Below are 18,856 nucleotides of genomic sequence, written 5' to 3'. Positions count from 1 at the left end.
ATATATATATATATATATATATATATATATATATATATATATATATATATATATATATATATATATATATATATATATATATTGATGTAACATATCAGGAAAATATAATGAGTCAACAAATTATGCAAATTTGGTGGATGTCATCTTGGAAGAATGGTGCTAATTTTGGCGTCAAGGATCATTAGGAACCAACAACTGAGATTACTTAAAACCTATTTGCAAAAGATCTATTTTACGAGTTTATTGCTAGAACGGCTAATCGCTCTATATGTCCAATGTCAATGTAGAAATATCTGGTTTTATTTCTATTTCGAGATCTTGGGTGATATTAAGGAGAAACGCGACAATAAGTTCCGTGTTAAGATTTAATGACCCGTGTTAAACACAAGACAATAACTTTCGTATTAAACGCAAGACTTAATAACCTGTTAAGATGATAACCAGTGATAAACGCGACGTAATAACCCCTTAAACACAAGACAATAACCTCAGAACTTCCGTGTTAAACATATGGCTTAATAACCCGTGTTAAGCACTACACAATAACTTCCGATAACTTAAGAACTTCCGTGTTAAACATAGGGCTTAATAACCCGTGTTAAGCACTAGACAATAACTTCCGATAACTTAAGAACTTCCGTGTTAAACATAAGGCTTAATAACCCGTGTTAAACACTAGACAATACCTTCCGTGTCAAACCCAAGACTTAATAACTTCCGTGTATCATTAAAGCTTGTCGCTGTCTGATGCTGCTAACACACCCGCCAGACTCCTCCTGAGCTAAAATCTTCGTCAAATGGATAAAGGCTTGGGAACTGTAACTTAAAACCCCACTAGAACTAAGAAAGCCTAACCTGAGGAAGCTACATACATGACAAAATATCGAAGGTATATATAACACAGGTGACGGAGTGCCTTAAACCGAGTGATCAGAGCAGATCATACATCCCGCCCCGTGACGTCACAGCCGTCCATCCTCAGATTCCACACCCTTTGGCGTCAATTCTGGCAGGCCACGGACAAGATGGGGACTGTACTTGCTGATTCCTCATATTGCCGACTATGCGCGACCGAGTCGGAGGAGGGCTTTACTATTTTCGACGACAGCGAAGAAAAATCATCCCTGGCCATCCTGATCAACAAATATTTGCCGATTAAGGTACGAGCGCCGCCCTTACACCGTTCTTGTCTAGGTTCTCGGTTGATTACGAGAGGAGATGGGACTTTGTAGTCAAATCAGCCCGTGTGTTGAAAAACTACATATTTAATATTTTCCACATGTCGAGGGATATCCCTTTTATGCAATAGGTTGAACGGAGAGTAAATTTGGTAGCCAATATTCTTTTCTACCTCGGCTTGACGTGCAATATAAAGAAGTCTATGGAAATGGCGTCAGCAGTGTTTGTTTTTGTTGTCGAGTACACAGGTGCTAATAGTATATTTTCTAAACAATTATTTCCCCCAATTTAACCGATGTGACTCAACAGGAAGAAAATTATCGAGTTCATCCTTGAGGCGTGATGCGTTTTTCCCATTCTTGGGTTTGAGAATATGGCTTGGTTATGGAAGGATTTGGGCTTCTGAAAGGCATTGTGGACGTGGCGGGGGATTCAAGTGTCCCAACCAGCCCATAAAAGTTGCTTTTGATGTAATCATAAGTGTAGAAAATAAAAGAAATAATCTATCTTTATCTGTGTATTTTAGTCTTTGCACCTTTTTTCATGGATTTATATAGATAGTTCCCTTTTTTTTACTAGTTAATCTATAATATATAATCCTGTGCATTAAAACCTTATCATAGTTTGCTTTTACGTCTAGGCTCTCATGTTGGAAATCTTCGGGAAAAAAAAGAATCTTTGAATTCGCCTCTAGAAATTTATATATTGCAAAGAAGGAAGATAAAGCTCATATTCACAGATTTTGAGGTACTGACAAACAGTGCTTCAGTCATTTTCAATAAAATCTGCACCACAAGCCATTTGACTCAGGAGGGAACCATTAGTTATAATTAACTACTCTTTATAGTAAGTTGGCATCATTGAGGGTATAAGATTTCGCAAAATTGTCCATAAAGCATTAACAGAAAACATATTAAAGCACCTACATTGAGCTGAAATAAAGTTGGAGCTTTGGTGTAGGTTCAAAATAGAAATGACAAGGGATTTAGAAGAAACATATATCGTTAGACTTAAGGCTTTCAAAAGGGAATTAACAGGGAGGGTTGTGATGATCAGGGAAAATGTGGACCCCCTTGAAGGTGTGCCACTAATGTACTTCTTGCCCAGAATATGTTAGGTTGGGTTAGTATACAAACCTTAGTTATGCTGACAACTTTACTTATCCTTGTAAAAGCTTGGGGGAGAGATAGGGTGCTAAAGGTGACTCGATAATGTTGAATGAAATGAACAGAATACTTGAAAACTTTAGATACATAAATATACCATGGTATTCATTACAATATTCTTTCCATGGGATGATAAGAAGTAAATACACTCGTCAGACGTAGCTGACACACCCAATAAAGTTCTCAGCTGCTGAATGCTAAAGACACTATTGCATTCATTTCTTTCACATTGAAAATGAATTACATACAGGGAAAAAGTTAATTGTGGCTTTCTTAGAGTCTATTCATTTCTAGGAGTGTTTCAGTTTTACCTTTGTTTTACCTCCCCTCAAAAAAATTTTTTCTTATCATAGGGTAATGAAAAATTCTCCACCAAACTTCCATCCCCTCTAAGCCACTTCTGCTAAGTATGAGGGGTTAGTCAATAAGTATTTCTTCCACTGAGCTTACTAGCACTTTTCTGCATCCTGCAGTCATGTCAGCCTTACTTATTGTTAGAGGCATTCAAGAGAAGTGAGAATATGGGGTTAGATATAACGAATATACAAATATTACATCCAAACCAAGGCTGTCCTCTACCAAACTAGTTTATTACATCCAAACCAAGGCTGTCCTCTACCAAACTAAACTAGTAGGCTAGTTTAGGACAGGCTTTGCGACTGGGATGAATTGAATGAATATTTTACTAAGGTTGAAATAGGGATGCAGCAGCATGCAAGAACTTGCAGTCATTGTACACCAGGAAAAATGTCTTGTCTGTTTATTTTTGCAAATTTTTTGCCTAAAGATTTTAAAGAGATCTGATGCTGAAGTGATGGCATATGTTTCCCATAGTTTCTGCCATTAAATACAATGACATTGGTGTGATTTTGTTACAATCAGATTCCTTTCAACATTGAAAAGGCATGATTGAAATTCAGTTTCTATTTTGCTATGAATGTAAAGCAGTAATTAGTGATATACTGAAATAGGTCAAGGAACACCTAATGCACTTTGATAAGTGATAGGAACAAGGGTGAAGTAAATCTTTGCCAGTGAAAAACAGCATGCTCAAGGCAATCAAAATTTTAGTATAAGCCTGATTTTATGTTTATTTTCTCTGAGCAAAATGATAAAACCAAAACCAAACGATCTATATACAGACAGAATATCAAAGATCCATAATTCTTGATACCAAGGAAAACATAGATTTTGGAATTTTGCAGATCTGAGTGCTTTAATTGTATTTTTACAATAGAATTTTTAATATTCCTAATGCATGTTTAATGCTATTTTTTGTTCTATGTTTAACTTGTTCACCATATTGTGTACTAGCCAATTTGCACCAAGGAGATAAACATTGGCCTCATATTTTACATCCACTCTCTAATTGTCATGCATAGTGCACTAAATCCAGAGCATACCATCCACAGGAAAGTCCCAAAGGCCGTTCCATGGTTTATTCTGACCACTTCATACGCTTTGGCTCATCCCAGGAGATTGTGTCCTTCCTTTACCCTCATGGGCTTTACCACATTGCCCCATTTTTATTCTATCCCAATCACACCTCTCACCCTTCTGAGCATTCAGGCTATGGTACCTCAAAGCCTTTCTCACTTCATCCTTCGATCTCCTTCTCAGTCTTCCTTCTCCCTTTATCTGTCCAGTTCTGACATATAGATCCTTTTTGTCATTCTTTCTTCACTTATTCTTTCCATATGTCCCAACCATTTCAGGACACCCTAGTCAACTCCTTTATTCATATTTTGCTTAATACCATTCCTCACACTTACAGTGTCATTCCTTGAACAACCAACCTGCTTTCTAATGCATATTGTCCTCAGGCATTTTATTTCCAACATATTTCATCCTTTTACATTCAGGGCCTTAGACTTGCACTCATACAACATCATTAGGATTGCCATACTTTCAGACATGCATCTTTGTGCTTTTGCATAGTGACCTCTGCTTCCACATACTTATTAGTGAACCTAGGACCTTAGCCCCACTTTCTCACCCATGGTTTCAACTGCCATTTTCACTCCCTGATACCTAGAACACTTTACTTCTTCCAGGCTCTGTTCATTCACGCTCACACTTAAACTATCCTCTCTCATCCCTCTGCTAAACCTCATAATTTTACTTTTATCCGTGTTAACTATCAACTTCCTCCTTTTGCACGCCCTCCCAAACTTAGAAGCAAGCTTCTGGAGTTTCAGTCTTGAGTCTGCCACCATGGCCATGTTATCTGCAAATTGCAGTTGACTCACCACTTAGGTGACTCCAGCCTCAACAGACTGCAGACCTGGCCCTCAACCAAAAAGCCATGCATTTTTCTTCCTCACCACCCTGTCTGTGACCAGGTTAAATAATATGGTGACATCACACACCATCAGTGCAGACCTACCTTCACATAGATCCACCCACCCAGCTCCATTTTTACTCAAACACATGCCTTACTATCCTGATAAAAGCTCCTTAGTTATTTTCTTTTGTTACCAATGTTTCATAGTAACTTCCATAAGGTAGCATCAATTCATTTTTTCAGCGAACACTATACAGACGTATCTTGCCATCCATTTGGGTTATATTTCTGGAGGGCCTCTTGTTTGGCAAGGCACACACTTTCCTGGGTACATTTAACAGACTTATTCCTTAATAATTACTACATACATCCTTAGCACCTTTTCCTTTGAATAAAGAAACAATAATAGCTTTTAACCAAATTTTCTGGCACAACCTTCTGTTTCCATGCTAAATCACATATCAAATGCATCAACTCTTTTATTTTCAACTCCATACTTCAAGATTTCAGCCTTTATTCCATCCACTTCAGGTGCCTTTCCTACTTTCTGCCTCATTATATCCCTTCTGGCTATAGACCCCTGCACTTGTATCCTTTTTCTTCTTACCTTCATACTCATGCATGTAACAACTGCTGCCTCATCCTTCTCCCACATTAATCAGTTCTTCAAAAGACTTTCCATTTTTCTTTCAGATCCTCCTCCTGATTTCACAACTCCCCTTCCTTACCTCTCACATTAACATTTCCACTCTTACATCCACCTCATTCCTTTCTGACGTCCTTCCAGTAAAGTTTCTTCTTTTCGCTAAACTTTTGATTTAACTTACTTCCAAAATCTTCATCTACTCTTTCTCTGCTTTCCTCTATTAGCTTCTTAACATTTTGCTTACACATCTTACATTCTTCCCCCTCTCTTTTAATGAACTTCTACTAGTATATACCTTTTGAGCAATCTACCATATGCTTTCTTCTCTTCCACAAAATATCTTATCTTATCCATCCACCATTCACTTCCCTTCTTTATTCTTATATCTCAAGACCTTGTATCCAACTACTAATTCTACAATTCTTAACAGTCTTTGTCTAAACATCTTAAACACTTCACTCACACATGACTGGATCCATATATATTGTCCTTGACAAACTAAATTTCTCAACTTCAGACAAGCCATGTGAGCATCTGTAAGCATACCCACATGAAGGAGAGTCCTAAGAAACAACCTATGAAAAAGCTCAAGGGGATCTACCCTCAGTAAAATTATAGTTCCTGTTCTGGACCCTACTCTTCTGTGGGTGACACACCCACACCCATATAAGGAAGGTCAACTATTTCTAAATGGAGGTATCATCAAATCAAGGTGTTTGTTGGATGCCAAAGACCCCTTTTGCTCACCTTGTCCTAACAGAGGTTCTTAAGAAGCCATCTTCCTTACATCATGGATTCAGGCAGATAACCATGAGTGAAACAGGTAAACTGATTTAACAGAGGACTGCTTTCTAAATCAAATGGTCCAATACCCAATAAATGGTAATAGTATATTAGACACACAGTAGTGCTGTCCACATGAAGAGACCATATTCATAACTGCATGGTCAGTGAAGCTAGGAAACAATGTTCAATGTACAATATTGCCAGAATCATTGTAAACTGCTACTTTGATTTGAAAAAGAACTACATAACAGTATCTGATTTCAGACTAACTGACTTTAGTAAATCATGCCATGACCAATGCATAGTGAAGTTGGATAGAAAATTCTATGTGGATACAGCTGAAAGGATGTGGAGTAACTTCAAGAATACATCATATTTTCCTCAAAGAATTAGCAAAGGAGAAAAGGAGCTGTGAGAGGGTGGAGCCACATTGCATGAATAAAGAAATATGTGACTTTATTAAAAGTAAAAGAACAGCTTACATGGTATCTAAATGAAGTGGCATAAATCATGATCCAGATACATACATGAGATTAGGAGAGTGTACAAACCAAATAAGGATCAGTGAAAAGTCTTTGAACACAAAGAATTTCTCATTAGAAAAAGAAACAAAAGAATTCTTTACAGTAGTAGCAAAAAAAAGAAATCAGGGATATTTATTGGTTAATTATCAAATGACAATGGTATGATAACAAATGACAACAGAGAAATGGCCACCCTTTTAACAGATATTCCATCTCAGTGTGTACCAACAAAAATTTGTCATATATACCACAATCACAAAGCATATTTCTAGAAACTGAAAATTATAAATTGGACTGTAAGAATACCAAAAAGGAGAGATAGGTAGTATGTTTGAGGAAAGGAACCTGGATGTTTTGGCTCTGAGTGAAACAAAGCTCAAGGGTAAAGGGGAAGAGTGGTTTGGGAATGTCTTGGAAGTAAAGTCAGAGGTTGGCGAGAGGACAAGAGCAAAGGAAGGAGTAGCACTACTCCTGAAGTAGGAGTTGTGAGAGTATGTGATAGAGTGTAAGAAAGTAAACTCTAGAATGATATGGGTAAAACTGAAAGTTGATTGAGAGAGATGGGTGACCATTGGTGCCTATCCACCTGGTCATGAGAAGAAAGATCATGAGAGGCAAGTGTTTTGGGAGCAGCTGAGTGAGTGTGTTAGCAGCTTTGATGCATGAGACCGGGTTAGAGTGATGGGAGAGTTGAATGCAAAGATGAGTAATGTGGCAGTTGAGGGTATAATTGGTGTACATTGGGTGTTCAGTGTTGTAAATGGAAATGTTGAATAGCTTGTAGATTTGTGTGCTGAAAAAGGACTGGTGATTGGGAATACCTGGTTTAAAAAGAGAGATATACATAAGTATACATATGTAAGTAGGAGAGATGGCCAGAGAGCATTATTGGATTATGTGTTAATTGATAGGTGCGTGAAAGAGAGACTTTTGGATGTTAATGTGCTGAGAGGGGCTACTGGAGGGATGTCTGGTGATCATCTTGTGGAAGCGAAGGTGAAGATTTGTAGAGGCTTTCAGAAAAGAAGAGAGAATATTCGTTGGGTGAAGAGAGTGGTGAGAGTAAGTGAGCTTGGAAAGGAGACTTGTGTGAGGAAGTACCAGGAGAGATTGAGTGCAGAATGGAAAAAGGTGAGAGCAAATGATGTAAGGGGTGAGGGGGAAGAATGGGATGTTTTTAGGGAAGCAGTGATGGCTTGCACAAAAGATGCTTGTGGCATGAGAAAGGTGGGAGGTGGGGAGATAAAGGGTATTGAGTGGTGGGATGAAGTAAGATTGTTAGTGAAACAGACGAGAGAGGCGTTTGGATGATTTTTGAAGGGAAGTAGTGCGAATGACCGGGAGATGTATAAAAGAAAGAGGCAGGAGGTCAAGAGAAAGGTGCAAGAGGTGAAAAAGAGGGCAAATGATAGTTGGGGTGAGAGAGTATCATTAAATCTTAAGGAGAATAAAAAGATGTTTTGGAAGGAGATAAATAAAGTGCATAAGACAAGAAAACAAATGGGAACATTGGTGAAGGGGGCTAATGGGGAGGTAGTAACAAAGAGAGAAAGAGATGGAGTGAGCATTTTGAAGGCTTGTTGATAGAGTGGCAGATATTGAGTGTTTTGGTTGAGGTGGTGTGTGAAGTGAGAGGGTCAGAGAGAATGGTTCGATAAACAGAGAAGAGGTATTGAAAGCTTTCTGGAAAATGAAAGCAGGCAAGGCAGCAGGTTTGAATGCTATTGCACAGGGATTTATTAAAAAAAGGGGGTGACAGTGATGTTGACTGGATGGTAAGGATGTTCAATGTATACTTGTTTCATGGTGAAGTCCCTGAGGATTAGCGGAATACATGCAAAGTGCCGTTGTACAAAGGCAAAGGGGATAAAGGTGAGTGTTCAAAGTCCAGAGGTATAAGTTTGTTCAAATTATAGAGGTATAAATTTGTTGAGTATTCCTGGGAAAATAGATGGGAGGGTATTGATTGAGAGGGCAAAGGCATGTACGGCACAAGAGTGTTAATTGATAGAGTAATGGAAGTGAGGAGCAAGTGTTTTAGGAAAGGTTGGAATGTGTGTATCTGATTTTTTAGGTGAAAATGACTATAGAAAAGTATGTAGTCAAAGGTAAGGAGCTGTATGCAGGATATAAAGGGTAGGGGGGACAACTGTTGAATGGCGTGAAAGCCTTCCTTAGAGTAGCAAATGACTGTGTATGAGTGGATAGAGAGTTGAGTGAAATTTTTGGTATATATGTGGATGTAAGGCAGGGCTGTGATGTCACTGTGACTTTTCACAGGAGTGGTGGGAGTATGTGATAGAGTGTAAGAAAGTAAACTCTAGATTGATATGGGTAAAACTGAAAGTGGATGGAGAGAGATGGATGATTATTGATGCATATGCACCTGGGCATGAGAAGAAAGATCATGAGAGGCAAGTATTTTGGGAGCAGCTGAGTGAGTGTGTTAGTAGTTTTGATGCACGAGACTGGGTTATAGTGATGGGTGATTTGAATGCAAAGGTGAGTAATGTGGCAGTAGAGGGAATGATTGGTGTACATGGGGTGTTCAGTGTTGTAAATGGAAATGGTGAAGAGCTTGTAGATTTATGTGCTGAAAAAGGATTGGTGATTGGGAATACCTGGTTTAAAAAGAGAGATATACATAAGTATACGTATGTAAGTACGAGAGATGGCCAGAGAGCATTATTGGATTACGTGTTAATTGATAGGTCCATGAAAGAGAGACTTTTGGATGTTAATGTGCTGAGAGGTGCAACTGGAGGGATGTCTGATCATTATCTTGTGGAAACAAAAGTGAAGATTTGTAGAGGTTTTCAGAAAAAAAGCAAGAACGTTGGGGTGAAGAGGGTGGTGAAAGTAAGTGAGCTTGGGATGGAGATTTGTGTAAGGAAGTACCAGGAGAGACTAAGTACAAAATGTAAAAAGATGAGAACAAAGGCCATAAGGGGAGTGGGGGAGGAATGGGATGTATTTAAGGAAGCAGTGATGGCTTGTGCAAAAGATGCTTGTGGCATGAGAAGCATAGGAGGTGGGCAGATTAGAAAGGGTAGTGAGTGGTGGGATGAAGAAGTAAGATTATTAGTGAAGGAGAAGAGAGAGGCATTTGGACAATCTTTGCAGGGAAATAATGCAAGTGAGTGGGATATGTATAAAAGAAAGAGGCAGGAGGTCAAAAGAATGGTGCAAGAGGCAAAAAAGAGGGCAAATGAGAGTTGTGTTGAGAGTATCATTAAACATTAGGGAGAATAAAAAGATGTTTTGGAAGGAGGTAAATAAAGTGCGTAAGATAAGGAAACAAATGGGAACATCAGTGAAGGGGCTAATGGGGAGGTGATAACAAGTAGTGGTGATGTGAGGAGATGGAGTGAGTATTTTGAAGGTTTGTTTAATGTGTTTGATGATAGAGTGGCAGATATAGGATGTTTTGGTTGAGGTGGTGTGCAAAGTGAGAGGGTTAGGGAGAATGATTTGGTAAACAGAGAAGAGGTAGTAAAAGCTTTGCGGAAGATGAAAGCCGGCAAGGCAGCAGGTTTGCATGGTATTACAGTGGAATTTATTAAAAAAGGGGGTGACTGTGTTGTTGATTGGTTGGTAAGGTATGATTCATGGTGAGGTGCCTGAGGACTGGCATAATGCTTGCATAGTGCCATTGTACAAAGGCAAAGGGGATAAGAGTGAGTACTCAAATTACAGAGGTATAAGTTTGTTGAGTATTCCTGGGAAATTATAAGGGAGGGTATTGATTGAGAGGGTGAAGGCATGAACAGAGATCAGATTGGGGAAGAGCTGTGTGGTTTCAGAAGTGGAAGAGGATGTGTGGATCAGGTGTTTCCTTTGAAAAATGTTTGTGAGAAATACTTAGAAAAGCAAGTGGATTTATATGTAGCATTTATGGATCTGGAGAAGGCATATGGTAGAGTGGATAGAGATGCTCTCTGGAAGGTATTAGCAATATATGGTGTAGGAGGTAAGTTGTTAGAAGCAGTGAAAAGTTTTTATTGAGGATGTAAGGCATGTGTACGTGTAGGAAGTGAGGAAAGAGATTGGTGCTCAGTGAATGTTTGTTTGCGGCAGGGGTGTGTGATGTCTCCATGGTTGTTTAATTTGTTTATGGATGGGGCTTTTAGGGAGGTGAATGCAAGAGTTTTGGAAAGAGGGGCAAGTATGCAGTATGTTGTGGATGAGAGAGCTTAGGAAGTGAAACAGTTGATATTGGCTGATGATACAGCACTGGTGGCTGATTTGTGTGAGAAACTGTAGAAGCTGGTGACTGTGTTTGGTAAGTGTGTAAGAGAAGAAAGCTAAAAGTGAATGTGAATAAGAAAAAGGTTTTTAGGTACCGTAAGGTTAAGGGACAGGCCAATTGGGAGGTAAGTTTGAATGGAGAAAAACTGGAGGAAGTGAAGTGTTTTAGATATCTGGAAGTGGATTTAGCAGTGGATAGAATCATGGAAGCGGAAGTGAATCATAGAGTGTGGGAGGGGGCGAAAGTTCTGGGAGCGTTGAAAAATGTGTAGAAGTTGAGAACATTATCTTGAAAAGCAAAATTGGGTATGTTTGAAGGAATAGTGGTTCCAACTATGTTATATGGTTGTGAGAAGTGGGCTATAGATAGAGTAGTGTGGAGGAGGTTGGATGTCCTGGACATGAGATGTTTGAGGACAATATGTGGTGTGAGGTGGTTTGATTGAGTAAGTAATGAAAGGGTAGAGAGATATGTTGTGGTAATGAAAAGAATGTTTCTTGAGAGAGCAGAAGAGGGTGTGTTCAAATGGTTTGGTCACATGGAGAGAATGAGTGAGGAAAGATTGACAAAGAGGATATATGTGTTAAAGGTGGAGGGAACGAGGAGAAATGGGAGACCAAACTGGAGGTGGAAAGATGAAGTGAAAATCATTTTGAGTGATCGATGCCTGAACATGCAGGAGGGTGAAAAGCGTGCAAGGAATAGAGTAAATTGGAATGATGTGGTATACTGGGGTCGACGTGCTGTCAATGGATTGAACCAGGGCATGTGTAGCGTCTGGGGTAAACCATGGAAAGTTTTGTGGGGCCTGGATGTGGAAAGAGAGCTGTGGTTTTGGTGCATTATACATGACAGCTAGAGACTGAGTGTGAACGAATGTGGCCTTTGTTGTCTCTTCTTAGCGCTACCTCGTGCACATGCGGGAGGAACGGGTTTTCATTTCATGTGCGGCGAGGTGGCGACAGGAATGAATGAGGGCAGACAGTATGAATTATGTACATGTGTATATATGTATATGTCTGTGTGTGTATATATATGTATATGTTGAGATTTTTAGGTATGTATATGTGCGTGGGCTATGGATAGAGTTGTGCGCAGGAGGATGGATGTGCTGGAAATGAGATGTTTGAGGACAATGTGTGGTGTGAGGTGGTTTGATCGAGTAAGTAACGTAAGGGTGAGAGAGATATGTGGAAATAAAAAGAGCATAGTTGAGAGAGCAGAAGAGGGTGTTTTGAAATGGTTTGGGCACATGGAGAGAATGAGTGAGGAAAGATTGACCAAGAGGATATATGTGTCGGAGGTGGAGGGAACGAGGAGAAGTGGGAGACCAAATTTTAGGTGGAAAGATGGAGTGAAAAAGATTTTGTGTGATCGGGGCCTGAACATGCAGGAGGGTGAAAGGAGGGCAAGGAATAGAGTGAATTAGATCGATGTGGTATACCGGGGTTGACGTGCTGTCAGTGGATTGAATCAGGGCATGTGAAGAGTCTGCGGTAAACCATGGAAAGCTGTGTAGGTATGTATATTTGCGTGTGTGGACGTATGTATATACATGTGTATGGGGTGGGTTGGGCCATTTCTTTCGTCTGTTTCCTTGCGCTACCTCGCAAACGCGGGAGAAAGGTGCAAGAGGTGAAAAAAAGGGGAAATGAGAGTTGGGGTGAGAGAGTATCATTAAATTTTAGGGAGAATAAAAAGATGTTCTGGAAGGAGGTAAATAAAGTGTGTAAGACAAGGGAGCAAATGGGAACTTCAGTGAAGGGCACAAATGGGGAGGTGATAACAAGTAGTGGTGATGTGAGAAGGAGATGGAGTGAGTATTTTGAAGGTTTGTTGAATGTGTTTGATGATAGAGTGGCAGATATAGGGTGTTTTGGTTGAGGTGGTGTGCAAAGTGAGAGGGTTAGGGAAAATGATTTGGTAAACAGAGAAGAGGTAGTAAAAGCTTTGCGGAAGATGAAAGCCGGCAAGGCAGCAGGTTTGGATGGTATTGCAGTGGAATTTATTAAAAAAGGGGGTGACTGTATTGTTGACTGGTTGGTAAGGTTATTTAATGTATGTATGACTCACGGTGAGGTGCCTGAGGATTGGCGGAATGCGTGCATAGTGCCATTGTACAAAGCCAAAGGGGATAAGAGTGAGTGCTCAAATTACAGAGGTATAAGTTTGTTGAGTATTCCTGGTAAATTATATGGGAGGGTATTGATTGATAGGGTGAAGGCATGTACAGAGCATCAGATTGGGGAAGAGCAGTGTGGTTTCAGCAGTGTGGAATATATATATATATATGTATATATATATATATATATCTGTTTCCCATTTTAGAAAGTTAATACAAGGAGGGGTAAACCATGGAAAGCTGTGTAGGTATGTATATTTGCGTGTGTGGACGTATGTATATACATGTGTATGGGGGGGGGTTGGGCCATTTCTTTCGTCTGTTTCCTTGCGCTACCTCGCAAACGCGGGAGACAGCGACAAAGTAAAAAAAAAAAAAAAAAAATATATATATATATATATATATATATATATATATATATATATTTTTTCCCCCAAAAGAAGGAACAGAGAAGAGGTCCAGGTGAGGATATTCCCTCAAAGGCCCAGTCCTCTGTTCTTAATGCTACCTCGCTATCGCGGGAAATAGCGAATAGTATGAAAAAAAAAAAAAATATATATATATATATTTTATTTATTATTTATTTTGCTTTATCGCTGTCTTCCACATTAGCGAGGTAGCGCAAGGAAACAGACGAAAGAATGGCCCAACCCGCCCACATACACATATATATACATACATGTCCACACATGCACAATATACATACCTATACATCTCAATGTACTCATATATATACACACACAGACATATACATATATACACATGTACATAATTCATACTGTCTGCCTTTATTTGTTCCCATCGCCACCTCGCCACACATGGAATAACAACCCCCTCCCCCCTCATGTGTGTGAGGTAGTGCTAGGAAAAACACCAAAGGCCCCATTCGTTCACACTCAGTCTCTAGCTGTCATGTAATAATGCACCGAAACCACAGCTCCCTCTCCACATCCAGGCCCCACACACTTTGCATGGTTTATCCCAGATGCTTCACATGCCCTGCTTCAATCCATTGACAGCACATCGACCTCAGTATACCACATCGTTCCAATTCACTCTATTCCTTGCACGCCTTTCACCCTCCTGCATGTTCAGGCCCCGATCACTCAAAATCTTTTTCACTCCATCTTTCCACCTCCAATTTGGTCTCCCACTCCTCCTCGTTCCCTCCACCTCTGACACATATATCCTCTTGGTCAATCTTTCCCCACTCATTCTCTCCATGTGACCAAACCATTTCAAAACCCCTCTTCTGCTCTCTCAACCACACTCTTTTTATTTCCACACATCTCTCTCACCCTTACATTACTTACTCGATCAAATCACCTCACACCACATATTGTCCTCAAACATCTCATTTCCAGCACATCCACCCTCCTGCGCACAACTCTATCCATAGCCCACACCTCGCAACCATACAACATTGTTGGAACCACTATTCCTTCAAACATACCCATTTTTGCTTTCCGAGATAATGTTCTCAACTTCCTTACATTCTTCAAGGCTCCCAGAATTTTCGCCCCCTCCCCCACCCTATGATTCACTTCCACTTCCATGGTTCCATCTACTGCCAGATCCACTCCCAGATATCTAAAACACTTCACTTCCTCCAGCTTTTCTCCATTTAAACTTACCTCCCAATTGACTTGACCCTCAACCCTACTGTACCTAATAACCTTGTTCTTATTCACATTTACTCTTAACTTTCTTCTTTCACACACTTTACCAAACTCAGTCACCAGCTTCTGCAGTTTCTTACATGAATCAGCCACCAGCGCTGTATCATCAGCGAACAACAACTGACTCACTTCCCAAGCTCTCTCATCCACAACAGACTGCATACTTGCCCCTCTTTCCAAAACTCTTGCATTCACCTCCCTAACAACACCATCCATAAACAAATTAAACAACCATGGAGACATCACACACCCCTGCCGTAGACCTACATTCACTGAGAACCAATCACTTTCCTCTCTTCCTACACGTACACATGCCTTACATCCTCAATAAAAACTTTTCACTGCTTCTAACAACTTGCCTCCCACACCATATATTCTTAATACCTTCCACAGAGCATCTCTATCAACTCTATCATATGCCTTCTCCAGATCCATAAATGCTACATACAAATCCATTTCCTTTTCTAAGTATTTCTCGCATACATTCTTCAAAGCAAACACCTGATCCACACATCCTCTACCACTTCTGAAACCACACTGCTCTTCCCCAATCTGATGCTCTGTGCATGCCTTCACCCTCTCAATTAATACCCTCCCATATAATTTACCAGGAATACTCAACAAACTTATACCTCTGTAATTTGAGCACTCACTCTTATCCCCTTTGCCTTTGTACAATGGCACTATGCAAGCATTCCGCCAATCCTCAGGCACCTCACCAAGAATCATACATACATTAAATAACCTTACCAACCAGTCAACAATACAGTCACCCCCTTTTTTAATAGATTCCACTGCAATGCCATCCAAACCTGCTGCTTTGCCGGCTTTCATCTTCCGTAAAGCTGTTACTACCTCTTCTCTATTTACCAAATCATTTTTCCTAACCCTCTCACTTTGTACACCACCTCGACCAAGACACCCCACATCTGCCACTCTATCATCAAACACATTCAACAAACCTTCAAAATACTCACTCCATCTCCTTCTCACATCACCACTACTTGTTATCACCTCCCCATTAGCCCTCTTCACTGAAGTTCCCATTTGCTCCCTTGTCTTACGCACTTTATTTACCTCCTTCCAAAACATCTTTTTATTCTCCCTGAAATTTAATGATATTCTCTCACCCCAACTCTCATTTGCCCTCTTTTTCACCTCTTGCACCTTTCTCTTGACCTCCTGCCTCTTTCTTTTATACCTCTCCCACTCATTTGCATTTTTTCCCTGCAAAAATCGTTCAAATGCCTCTCTCTTCTGTTTCACTAATAATCTTACTTCTTCATCCCACCATTCACTACCTTTTCTAATCAACCCACCTCCCACGCTTCTCATGCCACAAGCATCTTTTGCGCAAGCCATCACTGCTTCCCTAAATACATCCCATTCCTCCCCCACTCCCCTTACCTCCTTTGTTCTCACCATTTTCCATTCTGTACTCAGTCTCTCCTGGTACTTCCTCACACAAGTCTCCTTCCCAAGCTCACTTACTCTCACCACTCTCTTCACCCCAACATTCTCTCTTCTTTTCTGAAAACCCCCACAAATCTTCACCTTTGTTTCCACAAGATAATGATCAGACATCCCTCCAGTTGCACCTCTCAGCACATTAACATCCAAAAGTCTCTCTTTCGTGCGTCTATCAATTAACACGTAATCCAATAATGCTCTCTGGCCATCTCTCCTACTTACATACGTATACTTATGTATATCTCGCTTTTTAAACCAGGTGTTCCCAATCACCAGTCCTTTTTCAGCACTTAAATCTACAAGCTCTTCACCATTTCCATTTACAGCACTGAACACTCCATGTATACCAATTATTCCCTCAACTGCCACATTACTCACCTTTGCATTCAAATCACCCATCACTATAGCCCGGTCTTGTGCATCAAAACCACTAACACACTCATTCAGCTGCTCCCAAAACACTTGCCTCTCATGATCTTTCTTCTCATGCCCAGGTGCATATGCACCAATAATCACCCATCTCTCTCCATCAACTTTCAGTTTTACCCATATCAATCTAGAATTTACTTTCTTACACTCTATCACATACTCCCATAATAATATATATATTTTTTTTTTCTTTTTTGTCTCCCGCGTTTGCGAGGTAGCGCAAGGAAACAGACGAAAGAAATGGCCCAACCCACCCTCATACACATGTATATACATACGTCCACACACGCAAATATACATACCTACACAGCTTTCCATGGTTTACCCCAGAGGCTTCACATGCCCTGATTCAATCTACTGACAGCACGTCAACCCCGGTATACCACATTGATCCAATTCACTCTATTCCTTGCCCTCCTTTCACCCTCCTGCATGTTCAGGCCCCGATCACACAAAATCTTTTTCACTCCATATTTCCACCTCCAATTTGGTCTCCCACTTCTCCTCGTTCCCTTGCACCTCCGACACATATATCCTCTTGGTCAATCTTTCCTCACTCATTCTCTCCATGTGCCCAAACCATTTCAAAACACCCTCTTCTGCTCTCTCAACAACGCTCTTTTTATTTCCACACATCTCTCTTACCCTTACATTACTTACTCGATGAAACCACCTCACACCACACATTGTCCTCAAACATCTCATTTCCAGCATATCCACCCTCCTGCACACAACTCTATCCATAGCCCACACCTCGCAACCATACAACATTGTTGGAACCACTATTCCTTCGAACATACCCATTTTTGCTTTCCGAGATAATGTTCTCGACTTCCACACATTCTTCAAGGCTCGCAGGATTTTCGCCCCCTCCCCCACCCTATGATTCACTTCCGCTTCCATGGTTCCATCCGCTGCCAGATCCACTCCCAGATATCTAAAACACTTTACTTCCTCCAGTTTTTCTCCATTCAAACTTACCTCCCAATTGACGTGACGCTCAACCCTACTGTACCTAATAACCTTGCTCTTATTCACATTTACTATTAGCTTTCTTCTTTCACACACTTTACCAAACTCAGTCACCAGCTTCTGCAGTTTCTCACATGAATCAGCCACCAGCACTGTATCATCAGCGAACAACAACTGACTCACTTCCCAAGCTCTCTCATCCACAACAGACTTCATACTTGCCCCTCTTTCCAAAACTCTTGCGCATTCACCTACCTAACAACCCCATCCATAAACAAATTAAACAACCATGGAGACATCACACACCCTTGTCGCAAACCTACATTCACTGAGAACCAATCACTTTCCTCTCTTCCTACACGTACACATGCCTTACATCCTCGATAAAAACTTTTCACTGCTTCTAACAACTTGCCTCCCACACCATATATTCTTAATACCTTCCACAGAGCATCTCTATCAACTCTATCATATACCTTCTCCAGATCCATAAATGCTACATACAAATCCATTTCCTTTTCTAAGTATTTCTCACATACATTCTTCAAAGCAAACACCTGATCCACACATCCTCTACCACTTCTGAAACCACACTGCTCTTCCCCAATCTGACGCTCTGTACATACCTTCACCCTCTCAATCAATACCCTCCCACATGATTTACCAAGAATACTCAACAAACTTATACCTCTGTAATTTGAGCACTCACTCTTATCCCCTTTGCCTTTGTACAATGGCACTATGCACGCATTCCGCCAATCCTCAGGCACCTCACCATGAGTCATACATACATTAAATAACCTTACCAACCAATGAACAATACAGTCACCCCCTTTTTTAATAAATTCCACTGCAATACCATCCAAACCTGCTGCCTTGCCGGCTTTCATCTTCCGCAAAGCTTTTACTACCTCTTCTCTGTTTACCAAATCATTTTCCCTAACCCTCTCACTTTGCACACCACCTCGACCAAAACACCCTATATCTGCCAGTCTATCATCAAACACATTCAACAAACCTTCAAAATACTCACTCCATTTCCTTCTCACATCACCACTACTTGTTTTCACCTCCCCTTTTGTGCCCTTCACTGAAGTTCCCATTGATTCCCTTGTCTTACGCACTTTATTTACCTCCTTCCAGAACATCTTTTTATCCTCCCTAAAATTTAATGATACTCTCTCACCCCAACTCTCATTTGCCCTCTTTTTCACCTCTTGCACCTTTCTCTTGACCTCCTGTCTCTTTCTTTTATACATCTACTCAATTGCATTTTTTCCCTGCAAAAATCGTCCAAATGCCTCTCTCTTCTCTTTCACCAATAATCTTACTTCTTCATCCCACCACTCA

At 40.4% G+C, this 18,856-nt stretch overlaps 1 protein-coding gene across 1 annotated transcript in view; it reads left to right on the top strand.

Annotated features, from left to right (window-relative positions):
- The first annotated feature begins 725 nt into the window (after positions 1-725).
- The window catches only part of LOC139750064 (uncharacterized), a 278,496-nt gene continuing 260,365 nt past the window's right edge, over positions 726-18,856 (top strand). The window contains exon 1 of the mRNA XM_071664399.1: positions 726-1,160. Within this exon, the coding sequence (XP_071520500.1) occupies positions 1,026-1,160 (135 nt within the window). The 5' untranslated portion in view covers positions 726-1,025. The remainder of the gene's footprint in view (positions 1,161-18,856) is intronic.

The sequence above is a fragment of the Panulirus ornatus genome, chromosome 9 (genome assembly GCF_036320965.1).
Source record: "Panulirus ornatus isolate Po-2019 chromosome 9, ASM3632096v1, whole genome shotgun sequence".
NCBI classification, from domain to species: domain Eukaryota; kingdom Metazoa; phylum Arthropoda; class Malacostraca; order Decapoda; family Palinuridae; genus Panulirus; species Panulirus ornatus.
This window is presented reverse-complemented; position numbering and strand designations above follow the sequence as displayed.